The sequence below is a fragment of the Nicotiana tabacum genome, chromosome 22 (assembly GCF_000715075.1).
Source record: "Nicotiana tabacum cultivar K326 chromosome 22, ASM71507v2, whole genome shotgun sequence".
Taxonomy (NCBI): Eukaryota; Viridiplantae; Streptophyta; class Magnoliopsida; order Solanales; family Solanaceae; genus Nicotiana; species Nicotiana tabacum.
The window spans coordinates 156,024,101-156,041,338 of NC_134101.1; the positions used below are offsets into that span (position 1 = coordinate 156,024,101).

Below are 17,238 nucleotides of genomic sequence, written 5' to 3' on the forward strand. Positions count from 1 at the left end.
GTAAATTTAGCGATCTAATTATACATACATATAAAAGTGTATTTTATATATATATATACACACACAGAGAGACACAAATGCACCTGTATATATATTTTGAAGTTTTTACACACACACACATAAGATTTTAACTCAATGGAAAATTTAGTAAATATTTTAAAGTTTATTAAGTAAATTTGTTTTGCTTTTTGACTTATAATGAAAAAGTTGATTTCGAAAAATGAAATGAGAAAATAAATTAGCCAGATTCCCAGAAAAACTAACCAGATGTTTAACATTTCCTCCAAAACCAATCTGAATAGGCAACTTTTCCCAGAATTATTTTCCCAAAGCTTTTCTAATAATGATATCCAAAGTTCAAATGCCTTTACATTACTAATAAATTGTAGCTCAAAAAAGGTAGATCGTGCTTTCTAAAACAAAGTGTAAAGGAAAAATAGCACCTAGCTGATACTTTCAACAGGAAATGGATAAGACCAGATGGACAAAATTGAAATAACCTTTGGAAGAAGTCTGAGCATACTCTATGTACAAGGACATTAGCTAATTCTCTAGTAGAGATCAAAGGAATAGCGGGGAAACTTTCTTATTAGGTTGAAAATTGAATATTGGTTCTCCAGTAGAACAGGACATTACCTAGCTTGAGGTATTCTTCCGTGCAGCATAAGATCGATATGCTGCCAGTCCAACTACGGCAACAGCAGCCACAACTGCAATTTTTGAGTTAAGAATTAGATGGTATGCAAAAAATTGATTTAAAACTTTTCGCTCTAATATGCCATCCTATCTTCAGTGCCAATTTTCGTTATTTCAGTTCCATTTTGTACTTCTTTTTGGAGATATCTTTAGGGGTATTAGAGTCAAAAGTACCTGAAGTAAACATGAGAGAGCGATTAACAAGGTGACGATATCGCTTCTGGCTACGTCCAACTTCAGTTTCGGGAACACTTAAATGAGGGTGCTCTGCAGCAGCGACAATTCTATTGAACACACTATTCAGATCTCTCTCCTTTACACTTATGTGAATAGGTGCATCTATTCCAAAACTCTGACATATCTGAGCATAAATTGAATTTTTTTTATCAAAAAGGCATATATGGAAAGCAAAATCAAGAAATCATAAAATCGTTTATGTATTTTTTCAAAAACACAGGGTACATTCAATTTGAGCAAAAACATAGAACACAATGAAACCACCATAAATACCTTTGCTGAATCCTTTATTGCCATTGGATATGAATCAAGATCGTCCTTTGCAGCAACAAATAGACAAGGCATCATGAAACCACTAATTTCCCCTCGCCTTGCCACAGTCATTAGCAATTCCGATGCTCTTTTTAAAGAATATTCATCCGAGCTAAAGGGAAAAGAAAGTTTCCACACAAAAAAAATACATTATCATGACAAAGTTGAAGAAGAAAGAACCTCTCACACCCACAGTAAATGAAAACCTAGCATTAAGCATCAACAGCACTTGATTATTGGGAAAAACCCCCATAACATAGTAAGAGAGAAGATATGAAGTTAATACCATATGGAACCATAACTAGTCTGTAAATGTCATACATATCATGGAGGGGGTTCTTCTTTGACCGCAAGGGTGGGGAACAAAATTGATTAACCATTAAATAGACCCAACAACACATAAAAACCAAAGAGCCACGATAATGTTCCATCTAAGTGGCTATATACCAACTATGGATGGATTAATCTAGGATCCAGTATAAGATCAATTTTTAACCAACAAATATACAGAGTGATATAACCATGTTGCATCAAGCAACAGATGCTTCTGCTAGCTGATTTTGTACAACTTTAAAAAAGATGGAGCCTATGAGCAGTCCATACTCCTGATGGTTAAAGATGTGTTTGTGTGTACACATCAGTAGTTGTGATTTCCCAAAATAATGTTAGCATAAGAGAGAAGAGAGCCTTATCAAAAAGAAATGTTAGCATAAGAGAGTTGCCTTTGTAAATTGTAAGTGAAAGAAATACAGGGCTTTTCACCCCCATAAAATTTTAGAACAACCTCTCTCTGTCCAAGCGATGGTGTATAACAATGAATTCAACTGTACAGAAAAGCCTTTAGTCTAACTCAGATCTTGCATTATTCACCTGTCATATACAAACACTGCTACATCACAAGACGCCAAAGATTCCTTATTAGATAGAAGCATCTTAACTTCGTCTTCTGGAATCTCCCTAAGTACAAGAGTTCTCTTAGTTCCCTGCATAAAAACCATGTTTAGTATTATGGGAATGTACTTACAATCAATCTTGAGAGCATTCAACAAGGGAACAAAGTTGTAAATGCTATGACTCTTTTAATTAACAGAGGATGGGTATCCATGCATCAAGAAAAAGCATAATACTCTTCTAATTAACACTATGCATATTAATAGGGAATCATTTGAGCAGAAGCTAAGATATTATATTTGCAGCACACAGGCAGACAAGTGTTTTAAAGATCAAGTATAACATCCTATCAAGCCAAATGATAATCTTCTGAGAGCACTTACCCCAAGACGGTCAACAACACTAACAGCATAGTGCTCGTCAGTTGTCGCTGCATAATTTTCTGAGAAAGGCCTTTGGTGAACAAAAGTTATGCATCAGAAATTGCCAGACAAAGAATATTAAAGAAAAATGACAAAGGGAGATATGGTGATTTGCCTGGCCAATCTTAGGAAAAATGGAGATCTGCTCATAATATTAAAAACTGCATATTTCTATAAGCCATTAACAAGAACTACTATTAACAAAAGCAATTCACTAGCTAAAGTTCAGATAGATACCTTCCCAATAATGACTTCAGCAAGGCCGATTTGCCGGATCCTTTAGGACCAAAAACAAAGCACTGGTAAACATTTCGATCTGTCTGTTGTTTCTTTCGATCGACTGATCTTCTCCTGGTAGGACGGAGTGCTGATGCAGCACCACAGTTATACCCAATGTATATCAAGTTGGCCAAACTTTGAGCTGGTTCCAGCAACGTCATAAGAGCCCACTGACATTGTTATCGGCAAGCATTAGCAGTTTGGATCTTTAAAGAAATTGCCTTAACAAAAAATATTTTTGCTCCTATAGGGTATGTCAACTAGAATATGTAACATTATAGGCATTGAATGTGAAATAAACCAGATATAGCAGACTAACAATCCCTTTTATTAATATAATTATATAATCCTAAAAAGCAAAATATATAAGCTCAATATCCTAATGACCCTTCTACTCAGTAGAAAAGAATTTAAAAGGGAAGAAAAACAAGATCAATTAAATTTTGAGTTGCTATCCACCTACTACATTCGAACAAGTTAACTGTGCCATGAATCTAGGGAATTAAAGCAAGGGGAGGCATATTTCCAAATTATCTGATTCTGAAACAAAATAATATGGAATCTGTTGGAAGTACTTTTAAAGAGTTAGGAAACCCTCTTGACAAATGCAACAACCAGGGAGAGGGGGATGAGAAAGAAAACTAGAGGTACGAACCTCAGACAGGAAAGCAGAAAGAGACAAGCCCCCTAATGGAGTTCTTTCCACAGCATCCTTGTAGGGAGTTTCACCCCAGGGACTGCAATTTTTTCAAACATAAAAAAGCCAGGTTAGCAATCAGCTCAGAGGGAAGGGTGGGGAGAGAGAGAGAGAGAGAGGATAAGTCGAGAACACTTCTCGTCATAAGATTCAAACAAAGAGCATCAATGATAATGACAAAAATTATTCTACAGAACCTATTAGAAAAGAAAAAAGATAACTGAAATGAGAAGTCGTCTAAATTAATCTGAAAGCATTATTCAACTTATCCCTAGTAAATTCAAAAGACTGAAAATTCACATCCTCACAATTAGCTGCACACAAATTACTTAGAGCTACCATATCAAAGGATAACTTAAGGAAAGACCCAACATCCTATATGAGATTCACGATAGGTGTGTTACAAGTCTGCTGAAGTCTGTCTCATTCGATCAATCTTAATGTGTCAAGCAAGAGCATATAGGCACATTTGACAGATTTCTTCTGAAAGTCTAAATTAATTATGTAAGCAACCTTTGCCATTTAATGGATGTATAAGTGAAGCAGCTTCAATCAATGAATGGACAAAATTTGTAATAGTAGTGTCCTAATAATTCACATTAATTAGCAGGAAGTGCGCAACAAAACCATCCAGATGTAAATACTTTCACAACAAAGAGCTCACAGAAACCAATTTACCTTTCTGGTGCAGTTGAAAATAGATCATCAAGTTCAGAATTTCTAAGGACTCCATCCTGCATAAAACAAAGATTTACAGATTTAGGAACAACAGACAATAAGTGTAAGATGTCTGGTATTATCAAAAGACTTAAAAGGCTTAGCAAAAAGTATTTGCATAATCCTTTCTAGTCTTCATAAACTTAATACCATCCTAAAGAACAAAAATTGGAAGCGACAACAGCTTAAATATGGAATCAGTGTCAAAAACGGATAGAGCTATTCTTTCATCCAGAGATAAGGACTGTAATGAGAGATAAAGTTCTAAAACTCTTTCCAAATCATGAAGGCTATTTATGGATAAGTTCTTAGATCTGCCAATGAGCTGAGTGTGAATCTTTTAGAAGTTGTGCACTGTGTTTGACCGTCTTCCTTTGACTCTTTATTATCTTTAAGTTTGATTTTGGAATCTTAAAAAAAGGAGGATAATCGGAATTTAGCTCAACCAATTAAAATTCCTCAAAGTTCATTTTTCGTTTCTAATTGGGTTAAAATTACATTGTGACTACATAATTGTTCCTTTGTCTTAAGAACATTCTTTTTGACTTACTGTATCAAAGATTGTCCTTTACCTTTACTGCCATTAAGAGTTCTGGTGAGATCAATTCACTCATAGATTACTCAGAATAAGCCCACCCCTTACCACCAATGAACGCATAACATCATCAACTTTATTATCAAGTCATATTAAATACATGGGGAAAAAAGTCACACATACGACAAAATGCATGAAAAAACAGTGCCCAGGTATACTTTATCAGTGTCAAATGTGCTGAAGACCCCTTTCAAGAACTCCACTGCTTCGCTGGTCAACTCCAGATTCTGCAAGAAAACAAAATATTATTGAGAAGGGAACTGACAGAAAGACAGTGAGCCGCTAAAAACAGATATGAATATACCAACGGAGTTTTTCTTGTACTAACAAACAATATTTGTGTCAGACAACTTAAACCTTCGGAACAACGAAAAAGAAGCAGCATGAACGTAGAAAGACAGTTCCCATAATCTGATCCTTGATAATTTTCCACTATCAGAACTGTGAATAAGGGTGCTGATTCACCATGAATCAGAAACTCTATGCAAGCTAGGTCAACCTATTATTGATATTCCCCATGAATTTTCCCTCTAGCATCTGTGCCAAAGTTCTTTCAAACACAGACAGTCAACTATAACCCTAATAATATCTTGGACTTTAACGAGTGTCATAATAGTCATCTGCTTCATAAATAGAGTCACCTGATCAGGAGCTTTTTTGAAAGGTATTGAAAGGTAATCATCCTTCAGCTTAATTTCATCATTGTACCCAAATTTTCTTAACACGGTCCAAGTGGTCTCGAGTCGACCCTTCTCTATAAAAAGTGCATGAAGAAAAAGAAAGCCTGTCAATGTGAGCCCCATGTCATTTACACCTTGAGGTAGCTTCTCCTGTACTACTCTCTTGACACCCACTATTTCAGCAGGCTGCAGGGGAGCACTGAAGCACTTAATCTGCCAATTTTGATGGAACACAAAATGCTAGAGAATAAGGCTTCTTGAAATAAAAAACTAAAAGTAAGTAATCAAATGTTTTAACAAATTAGAGGACATCAACGTGAAGAATGACCTGAAATTCATTAAGCTCTTCATCATTGAGAGTATCATCCATGTCATGATCACAAAGGATAAATATCCGTTTCAATGCTCTAACACAACGGGGTTTAAGAGCCTGAGTTTCATGGTCAAAAAGTGGAGCTGTTGGATGAAGTACAGCTTTCTGAGCATAATAGAACACTTCGGGTACCTGTAAAGGTTAAAAAAAACATCACACTACTGAAATATAAAACATCTGCAAGGAAAAGTTCCTAGTGACAATTTGCACCCACCTGAACTAGGTTTGCCGCAGAACATTCTATGCAAGTCTCAATCTCGCGGAACTGTTGCATGATTGGAGCCATCACTTGCTCTAGATTCATATGATGCTCCTCATCTCGCTTATCTAGCTTACAGCCAACAACAATTACCGGCACCTTGATCTAACCATGGTAGAATGTCCAGAAGTCACTTTCTCATATCTCAATACATACCACAGAAGTACACTACCCATCCAAAAGAGTTACAGTGTGATACTTAATCAACTTGCCATAAAGATGATATTTGGAATAACAATGAAATTGCATCAACAAAAAGGAACAACACTTTCCAGAAAAAATACTTTAAAATACTAAAACTAGCTGGTGACCATAGACATAGTCCTCCATGTTTAAGAAAATAAAGTAATAATCAATCCATTAACAGCAAAAGGCACGTAAAAAGGAATATATGCTCCCTCTCAAGATATTTGGCACTTTTCTGGAATTAGTGAATTTGACCAGTATTTTTTGAATGTATTCTTTCACCATCCGACACTCAATATGTTTCTGTAGCTTCTGACTATATAAATTTTACTTTTGAAAATTGAACTAAAATATTTTCTGACTTTAACTTCAAGGTTTGACACACTAACCATGGAAAAAAGCCAAACAAATTGGACACAGATGGAGTAAAATAGGTTGATTGGGAGGGGGGGGGGGGGGGGAACCTCTAAGCGACGAAACTCGTAAAGCCAGAAAGTAGTCAAGCGATTGAGAGTAGAAGGTTGATCGCAAGCATAGGTGAGGACGACAGCATCAGCTCGCTTCAATTCTTCAGCAACCTTACCTCTGCTCTCCAAACTACATATCATATCCAAACAATTCATCATAATATGATAACTTTCATGACGTATAACCAACAAATCAAGTATTCAAACTCCAAAAAAAGAGCAATAAGAACCTCGAGGAAGTGTCAATGATCGTAACAGGAACATTATCAGGATAGAGATCGGCGGGAAGTCGAGTCGGAGGAAGCACCGGCGGAACTTCCTCCGGAAAAGTTTCAGTGGCGGCAGCGGTAATGAGGCTTGATTTGCCGGTGGCGCGGTCGCCGACGACGACAACGCGGACGTTAGTACGGCCGCCGGAAATTGAACCGCCGAGCATTTGAATCGATGATGATTGAAACAACGTCGTGCACAATGTGGTGATATATGGTGGATTTTGACACTAGAAAATGGGAATCGAATAAAATATATACTTAACTATTTAACTATTTTATTTTGTCTTTGTTTCTCTGAAATTTTCTGTTGGTTTACCCAGTTTTTGAAAGAATTAAGTTAGTAATTTAATGGAGTACTGTACGATTGAGGTGTGCAACTACTATATGGAATAGTGAGAAGGTAACTGTCGACTGTCTAATGACTCTAATCCATGGATTTCTTACGATTTGGATCTGGAAATTACCTTGATTGGACTGCTAGCCCACTATGAAAAAATTGGATCATTCATTCAGAGTAAGATGGGTTGGCCCAAAGAGATGGACTTTCTTGTGGTCTAGGGAAGGGCAGCCCGATGCATTAAACATTCCGTATTTATGCTTGGGGTAGGGTCGCACCCTTTGGTGTGCGATGCAGGCACTAAGCACTCTACCCTGAATCAATGGCTGATTCTATGAATAACTTTATTTTTGTTTCAAGAATCCCCTTTGTGTGTTTTATGTAGGAGTTTGGACGACATTTGTTGAAATTCAAAAATATATATAACCAAAATTGAAGTTGAAAAGGAATGTTTAAAAGTATTGCGCGAAAAAACTCTACAACGGTAAAAAGATAATGGGACCGTCTTAAAAAGATAGTTCAATAGTTGCCTCTGATTACAATGTCAATTGAACCTTCCCTAACCTTAATTGAAAAACTTTGGTGTTATTCAAGCAATAGTTATGATGTCAAATTTTGAAATTAGTATTACAAGTTCGAATCCCAATTACCATGCATTTTTTCTTTTTTACTTCTATGCTTGAATAGATTTAGAAAAGATGATAAGACATTAAAAAAATTCAGGAACTAGAAGGAAATGTCTCCGTAAAAAAAATAGCTAACTTTGGAAATCATAAATGACTTTCTGAAATATTGTTTCCTTGAAATAATATCTAATCTTAGAATTCATAATATGACTTGTCTGCTCTAGAAATGAATGGAGTATACTTGCACGAACATTATAATTCTTGAGAAAGGTCTCAGAAAATTATAGTTACCAGTATTCTTGAGAAAAGGAATGATCAAATTGTGTAAATAAGAACAATTAATCAAAGTCTGTCTTGAATTAATTTGTCTTTATATAAAGCTAGTGTTCTCCACATAACCATAATTAGATATCTCGCCTTTTTCTATTTCTTTCTTTTGTAGTTTCTTACTATTTTATCTTTTTTGTTTAATGGCTGAAAATGAGGAAGCTAGCATTGGATTTGAAGAATGCAAACCATGGGTACCTGCCCATATTATCCAAGAGGTTTTTGATAACCAAAATGGCAAGGTCAGCTTCTTTATATACTTTAATTCTTCGCTTTGATCTTAACTTCTAATTTGTAATTATGTTGTATACTTTTTTTTCCTTAAAGAAACAATGAATAATAGAGTTTGTGTTGTATGCTTGACAACAATAATGATTGGTTCTTTCTTCAGTATATGAGTTGAGAGTTAGAGTCGCACAATGAATTAGTGGGAAACTATAGTTACTCCCTATTAAACGAGAACAAAAGCCAAAGGAAAAAAAAAAGAACCTAGTAAACTCAAAGTTTGCACAATCTTTATTCCTCTATACTTTTGATTTGCGACATGGGTAGGGTATGGGTTATTTTCCTTTTTGTATTGTCTTGGATAATCTACGCCTCGTGAGCTAACTTTTAAGGTTAAGTTATGCCAAATCAACTTTCTTATCTATACTTTTCAATCCATACTTTTCAATCCATTGGGTTGTCTTACCATAATATCGGAGTTCATTGCTCAGATGATCATTGAACTTTGCAAAATGATGGAACAAAGTCACTTAACTTTAGTTTGTAACACGAAAATCACTCAATTTTTTCTAATGCACACAGATAGTCACTCAACCGGAAATATTAAATTTTCTGGTGGAAAAAGATGACATGGCAGTCTACATAAATTTTTTTATTATTTGACCAAGTAACGCCCAAACAAAATATTAACTCTACCCATACACCCAACCCACTGAATAAAAACCCACCCACTTAATAAAATAAACACTAAAGACTAACTAAACCCTCTGACCATTATTTCACGCTACTCTCTTCTTTCCATGGTTTCACTTCTAATCCAAAATTGAGCTTTTCAACATGTTCTTAATCCCCCAATTCATACACGCCTCCTTAAACTGTTTAAAAGACTCAAACTTCATTCCTAGTTCTAATATAGGGTTGTCCATTTCTTCGTTATACTCCTCATATGCGACCTCTACCTCATCTTCTTTATCAGTATCTCGCTCTAGCAATTCATCAGATTAGCATAATCTGAATCACCATTCTCGTTTATTTCTGGAATTAGGATGCCAACAGATAGTCCAACTCTATTGTTTCCATCATTGGTATTTTTTTTTTGGTCTTCCTTTTGCCTTCTTAAAATAATTCTCAACATTAATATCATGATTATCAACAGTAATATCATGATACTCGTCATCATCTTCCTCTAGGTTATAGGCTGGATCATTGAAATCTTGATCATCTAACCGATCTTTATCCTCACTTTCTTCATCACCATTACCCTTCCTCTCAGCCACCGTATTACTCAAAACACTATTTTCCTGAAATACCCATCTAGAATTTCCAACCACTCCTAAAGTATCATATAAAGACAAACAAATAATATTTATTAAGATTACCTCGTTTTCTCTCATGTGTTGTGTAATACCCTCGACATAGTGGTTCAAATCCACATTAAACAATGGTTGTGGGGAAGAGATGGATCCCTCCTTTGAGATTTTTTATATTATCTACTTGATGCACCTTCCAATTCCATGTTGAAAAGCTCAACTTTGGACTAAAGTGAAACCATGGAGAAGAAGAGCAGCGTGAAATAATGGTCAGAGGGTTTGGCTATTCTTTAGTGTTTATTTATTAAGTGGGTGGGTTTTTATTCAGCGGGTCGGTTTGGGTGTATGGGCAGAGTTATAATGTTTTGTTTGGGTGTTCCTTGGTCAAATAATAAAAAATTCTATGTAGACTGTCATGTCATCTTTTTCCACCGAAAAGTTTGATATTTCCGGTTGAGTGACTATCTGTGTGCATTAGGAAAAGTTGAGTGATTTTCCTGTTATAAACTAAAGGTAAGTGACTTTGTTCCATCATTTTGCAAAGTTCAGTGATCATTTGAGTAATGAACTCCATAATATCGTGCTTTTATTTTAATGAAAGTGTTATCTACGGTGCGTGAATCGTTTATGAAAGACACAAATCCCATAATCGAGATATAAGTTTTTTCATTGCCCTTGATAATTTTTTTTTCCTTCTTACGCTTTCTTATTTGTTATTATTTTTTGGTCTAATCTTTAGTACATTTTCAATCAAGAGAATTGCTTTTTCTACTAAATACTTTTTAGATTATGTTTTGGGATTAGCTCAAAATTTCGGATAATTAGTTAAAATATTTGTTTTTAATTATATACTAATTTTCAGTTTTAGGATGATGGGATGTACTTTCTCTTAATAATTTAATAATAGTAAATATGATTCGATCTCGAGATTGTATACAGAATTAACCATTACTTTATAGTAAACCAATTAATGTCTTGATCTTGTATTTCAGCATCACTAAAAATATTTTGGATTGACGTCTCAAAGAAGAATGCATTCAAAAAATTGTGCTATTGGAGAAACTAAAATGCAAGCAATCTTCCTAGATTATGGACAGAGATCCAGTGGGACGGGAGTTTTCCTTCCTCAAAGAGGAGGAACAATCCTACAACCATCTAATAAGTCTGGTAAAAAAGAAAAACGAGTTTTAAATTCTAAATTTGTATTTACTTGCCAACAAACATTCAGCTTATTAGTATCGCTTAGAGTCTGTCACACAAATACATGTGAATTGACTATGTCGATAATTTTCTCCAATTTTCCAACCAAAAACACAAGGGAAAAAAATGCATTTTCTAGTCTTCTCTTATATTCATTTCTTTTCTCATTTTCAGTAATAAGATTAGTCTAGTTAAACTATTAAGTATCAATTACTATCAATATAAACAAGAGAATAACATGTATTTTCATAGATGTGTAACAAGATAGTGAAGTAATGTTATCTTTGATGATAGGATTCAATAATTTTGGCTGCATCAATATTTATTGTACTATTTGAAAAAAAAAATTAAAATAACTCAAATAATTGTGAAAAAACAGCAACGTTTCCTGTCCTTCTTCCGACCCGTGTTGTTCAAGCTCTAAATCTGAATGTACATCAGCTCAATATACATATCAAGTCCAAGAGAGGTATGTTTTTCATCTTTTAAGATGTTGTATATTTTTAGCCGCTCTAAAAAATAATAGGCAATAAAATATATATTTTTTGTATATATGCGTATTACATACAAATATATATATATATATTATATATTTTTCGATTGGCGAGTGCAATTAGTTTCAGCTAATCGACAAGTTTTGTATTTTAACTATTTTTAAATTAGCAACTCTACTTATAGTATCTTTACGATATTAGCCCTAATTCACTTAAAATTAATCATTGAGTTGTTGTTCTTTAATTTAGTTTTTCTATAGTTCTCTCTTTTGTTAGCATTTTGTTAGGTATACAAGTTTGTAATCTACATTAATATTACTGATTGGTCCTTTTTTTTTTTTGGGTAGCAACATATGTTCATGAAAGCTGGAAAAGTGATGAGTGCAATTTTGCCAAGAGTGAGAATGGTGATTTATCAAGGCAACATTATTCGTCAAATATTTTTCTTCCAAAGGAATGGACTTACTAGTTGGCAATAAATTTGAGAAATAAAATAAATCAATAAAATAATGGACTATTCTATGTTAACGTTTTTATTAGTAAATATTTTAAATCATTCGAGACTTACAATTTGTTCTATTCTTGATCATGCGTGTGTGATGACCCGAAATGTCATCTTCTGTTTTAGAACTCAATTCGGCACTTTTAATAGGTCAATATTTTTTGTAAACTGACCCGGATTCATGTTTTGACGGTTTCGATGGGTCCGTATCGTGAGTTGGGATTTGGACGTATGCCAGAAATCGAAATCGGAAGTCCCTAACCCGAGATATCGGACTTTGTCGAAATTTGAAAGTTAAAGACTTAATGAAATGGAGATGTTTGACCAAGGTTTGATTTTTTGGGTATCGGGTCCGTATTTTAGTTCCGAAATCCGGTATAGGTCCAATACCCTATTTATGACTTGTCTGTGAAATTTGGTGAGAAACAAAGTTGGTTTGACGTGATTCGGACGTCCGGTTGAGAAATTAGAAGTTTCAAAGTTTTCTTGAAAATTTTATTTGATTTGGTGCTAAATTCGTAGTTCTAGGTGTTATTTTGACGATTTCATTGCGCGAGCAACGAAACAAACTTCGCATTTGCGAAGTTGGTCTGGGGAGGGTAGCCTTCGCATTTGCGAGATTGTGTTGCATTTGCGGTCATCCAGTGTTCGCATTTGCGAACATTTTCTCGCATTTGCGGACTATGCATAAATGAGAAGGGGTTCGCATTTGCGAGCTTCGCAAGGTTACAAATGCGACATCTGCAGCTGATGAAAGAGACTTAGACGGGATTTTTCTCTCATTCTTCAAATTTTAAAAATCTAAAACACAAGAGGCGATTGTTCCAAAGACTGTTTCTTCTCCAAATCATAGGTAAGTGATTCTAAACTAGTTTCTTTAAATCTTTCACTTCATTTTACAAGATTTCAACCTAAAATCTAAGGTTTTCATGGTGATTTTTGGATAGAAACTAGGGATTTTGAAATTTGGGGATTTAGACCTCAAATTGAGGTCGGATTCCAAAACTAATTAAATATTTGGGCTCGGAGGTAAATGGATAATTGAATTTTGGTCCGAATTTCGGGTTTTGACCAAGCGGGTCCGGTGTTGACTTTTGTTGAATTTTTCAAAAATTGCCTAAATTGAATTCTTTACGATCGTGGGTAGTTCCTAAGGCTTAAATTGAATCGTTTGATTGGTAATTTGCTAGATTCTATTAGTCTGGAGGCTTGTGTGAAGGAAAAAGTGCTGATTGAGCTTTGAGTTGGCCGCTGGATCGAGGTAAGTGTCGTGGTTAACCTTGGCTTGAGGGATTAGGTCTTATTTGCCTATTTGTTGCGTGTTTGAATGTTAGGTACAATGTATAGGTGAAGTGACGAGTACCAGTACGTTGTTGTCGAGTTATAGCATGCAAGTGGGTCCTATTCTTGAAATTGTTGCTTCTTTGATCCCATTATCCATGTTTAGACTAGCTACTTGTTATGTTGAGCAATCTTATCATGTTTACGAACCTTGGTATTGATTGAGTATTGACTCAACGTTGAGATTGATATTGTGGAATCAAACGTTGAAGTAAGACTTGTAGTTGTCATTTTTATCTTTTTATTATTATTGCTCCTTGTTTTGGTGAGGGAGGGTGTTAATGCACGAAGGGTGATGTCGTGCCATGTTTTGTGAGTGTTAATGCATAAAGAGTGATGTCGTTCCATGTTATGAGTGTTAATGCACGAAGGGTGATGTCGTGCCATGTTATGAGAGAGGTAATGCACGAAGTTTGATTTCGTGTCGTTTCTATTTGATTCATATGGTGAGGATCAGAGTAAAAGTACGAAGGGTGATGTCGTGTAATTTCTTTTGCTGTGGCTACTTGTCCTTATTTGTTCTAATTATATCGGTTGATCAAAGTTCTAGTTTCTGATGTGATCCTTATTTTGTGTGACGACCCGGCCAGTCGTATCATGAGTTACCGCTCTGTTTCCCCCATTTATGCTTCTTCACGCTTCGTTATCCGTGTTTTGTGGTATCGGGTTGGTCGGATCGAATCCGGAATGATTTTGGTAAGGTTTGAGGCACTTAGCCTCTTTTAAGGAAGTTTGAGTTGAAAAAGTCAACCAGATGTTGACTAGTGTGTTAGAGGGCTCGGATGCGAGTTCCGATGGTTTGGTTAGCTTCGGGAGGTGATTTATGACTTAGGAGTGTGACCGGAATGGGTTTTGGAGGCTCAGAGTAGATTTAGGCTTGAATTGGCGAAGTTGAGATTTTGGCGATTTTCTGTTGATAGGCGAGATTTTGATATAGGGGTCGGAATGGGATTCCGAGAGTTGCAGTAGTTCCGTTGTGTGATTTGGGATGTGTGTGCAAAATTTCAGGTCATTCGGACATGGTTTTGTTGGGTTTTTTATCGAAAGCATAATTTGGAAGATTTTAGAAATTTTGGCTTGAATCCGATGTGATTTGGTAGATTAGATGTTGTTTGAGGCATTTTGATGATTGGAACAAGTTTGAATAAGATATTGGTTTATGTTTGTGCTTTTGGTTGAGGTCTCGGGGGCCTCGGGATGATTTCGGGTGGTTAACGGAGAAGTTGGAATTTTGTTGCAGTAGCTGAATTTGCTGCTTCTGGTACTTTCGCACCTGTGGATTGGGGACCGTGGGTGCGGCACCGCACGTGCGGAAGGGGAGCCGCAGAAGCGGATTTGAGAGAAAGAGCCAGGAGCCGCAGATGCGGTAGTTGGACCGCACCTGCGAAGTCGCAGGTGAGGAGATTGGATCGCAGATGCGGAAGGGCCCATTAAGTGATTTCTGCAGAAGAGGAAGAGAGACCGCATATGTGGAACCGCAAAAGCGGCAATGGTACCGCAAATGCGGAACAACTGGGCAGAAAGTATAAAAAGGTTTCTTCGCAAATTTTGGGATATTTCACCATTTTTGACTTCGGCTTTGGAGCTTTTTAGGCGATTTGAGAGGGGGGATTTCAAGAGAACTTCATTGAGGTAAGGAATTTGGACCTAAAACTCGTTCCTATGCTATTATTTCATGGATTAGAGCTAGAAATTATGGAAATCAAAGGTTAAAATTGGGGAAACTAGGGCTTGAGAACTTAGGCCTTTAATTGTGGATTTGAAGGACCATTTGGGGTCGGATTTGAGAACTTTTGATATGTATGAACTCGTGGGGAGATAAGGAATCTATTGATGTGAAAATTTCTGAATTTTGAGACGTGGGCTCGGGGGTCGGATTTTGGTAATTTCGGAATTTGTGCCCTTTATTGATTGTTTTTGCTTGGGCTTCATTCCCTTAGCATATTTTGACGTTCTTGTTCTGATTTTAGATATATTCAACGCGCGTGGAGGTCGATTCGAGGGGCAAAGGCATCGCGAGCTAGAGATTTAGCCGGTTCGAAGTGAGTAATGATTGTAAATGATGTTCTGAGGGTTTGAAACCCCGGATTTGCACATCGTAGTGCTATATTGAGGTGAGGCACACGCTTGATGACGAGTGTGAGGTCGTGCACTATTGGAGATTGTGACTTGGTCCATCCCAATTGATGGCTTTACCGCGTATTTGAATGAAAACTATTTGTTATCCTCATTACTTGGGTTGAATGCCATATTTGGGCTTAATGCCAACTATTTGAACCCTCCGTGGCTTTTTATTGACATTTTCTCACTGTTTTGACTTTATACTTAAACTTAGTCATGTTATTTTTTCACTATTTTTCATACTCAGCCATGTTTTACTCAGTTTTAAGATTTAAATGATGTTTGGGCTGAGAAACACTGTTTTACTATTGCTCGAGGGGCTGAGTATTTTTGACTGAGTAAGGTCGATGGCCTAATTGTGAGGAAATACTGATACTGATTTGAGGCCGAGGGCCTGAGATATATACGCCACGCGGTGGCTTGATTGATATGAGGCCGAGGGCCTAGATTTGATGCCACGAGATGGCTTGTTATTGTGTTTGGGCCATAAGGGGCCCCTCCATGAGTCTGCACACTTCCAGTGAGCGCGGGTACCCATTATGATATGAGATTGAGCCCGAGGGGCTGGTACTGATCTGAGATGGTGCTCGAGGGGCGGATTTGTTAATATTGTGCCCGAGGGGGCGACCTTCTATTTGTTTACTTTATTTTAATTATCTGCCAATTACCTGTTTACTGGTTGAAAGAGGATTTTACTTGATTTTTTTTACTGGTTTTACTGTTTTTAAGTGATTTTACTGCTTCATAATAGAATGTCTTGCACCTTACGTGTGTTCTTACTTTCAGTCATTATTTACATTTGTTACTCACTGAGTTGGAGTACTCACTTTACTTCCTGCACCCTGTGTGCAGATTCAGGCGTAGTTGGTCCCGCTCCCGAGTGCTGATTCATTCCAGCTTCAAACGGATCTTCGAGGAGTCTTTAGGTAGTTGTTGGCGTTCGCAGTCCGGAGCTCCTCCCTATCTATTTCCTTGTGTTCTTAGTTCAGTATTTAAAACTTTGTAGTTACATTTGAGGATTTGGTATGGTTAGATGATCGTGACTTGTGACACCCCGGTTAGGGTTGTGTTTAGTTGTACTTCCGCACTTTATTGACATTATTCGCTACTTAGTATTGCTATATCATGTTTTAGACTGCTTTTATGTCATTTAGCTATTTAAAAAGTGAATTGGGTTTAATTGGCTGGCCTTGTCTTCACGAGAGGTGTCATCACAACCGGGTTCGGGGTTAGGGTCGTGACAAGTTGGTATCAGAGTCTAGGTTACATAGGTCTCACGAGTCATGAGCAGGTTTAATAGATCTCGCGGATCTGTACGTATTTATCCTCGAGAGGCTGCAGAACCTTTTGGAAAAACATTATATTCTTGAAACTCTTGTCGTGCGAACTTGTTGATCCGAGTACTAAACTTCTGTTATTCTATTCTCTCATAGATGGTGAGGACACGCACTACCGGATGGGGTGGACGACCACTAGTGCCACCAGCTGAGGCCACCAAAGGCCGAGGGCGCGATTGTGGTCGTGGCAGAGGCAGAGCAGCGAGGGCAGTACCTATAGATCCACCAACTGCCCCAGCTCAGGATCAGGATCCAGTTATGGATGCTCCAGCGACACCAGTTCAGACACCAGCTGTGCCCATTGTGATTCCGGTCTTCAGGAGGCCTTAGCACAG

At 36.7% G+C, this 17,238-nt stretch overlaps 1 protein-coding gene across 1 annotated transcript; it reads right to left on the reverse strand.

Moving 5' to 3' along the window:
- Positions 1-307: 307 nt before the first annotated feature.
- LOC107811897 (mitochondrial Rho GTPase 1-like) lies at positions 308-7,475 on the reverse strand. Its single transcript, XM_016636890.2, has 14 exons — positions 7,042-7,475; positions 6,809-6,941; positions 6,114-6,263; positions 5,855-6,031; positions 5,488-5,739; positions 5,005-5,073; positions 4,213-4,268; positions 3,493-3,574; positions 2,796-3,007; positions 2,520-2,589; positions 2,116-2,228; positions 1,207-1,357; positions 871-1,057; positions 308-710 (listed from the first exon to the last, which is right to left on the reverse strand). Exons 1-14 carry the CDS (start codon positions 7,245-7,247, stop codon positions 637-639), a joined length of 1,932 nt encoding a protein of 643 aa, XP_016492376.1. The 5' UTR covers positions 7,248-7,475; the 3' UTR covers positions 308-636.
- Positions 7,476-17,238: the final 9,763 nt, after the last annotated feature.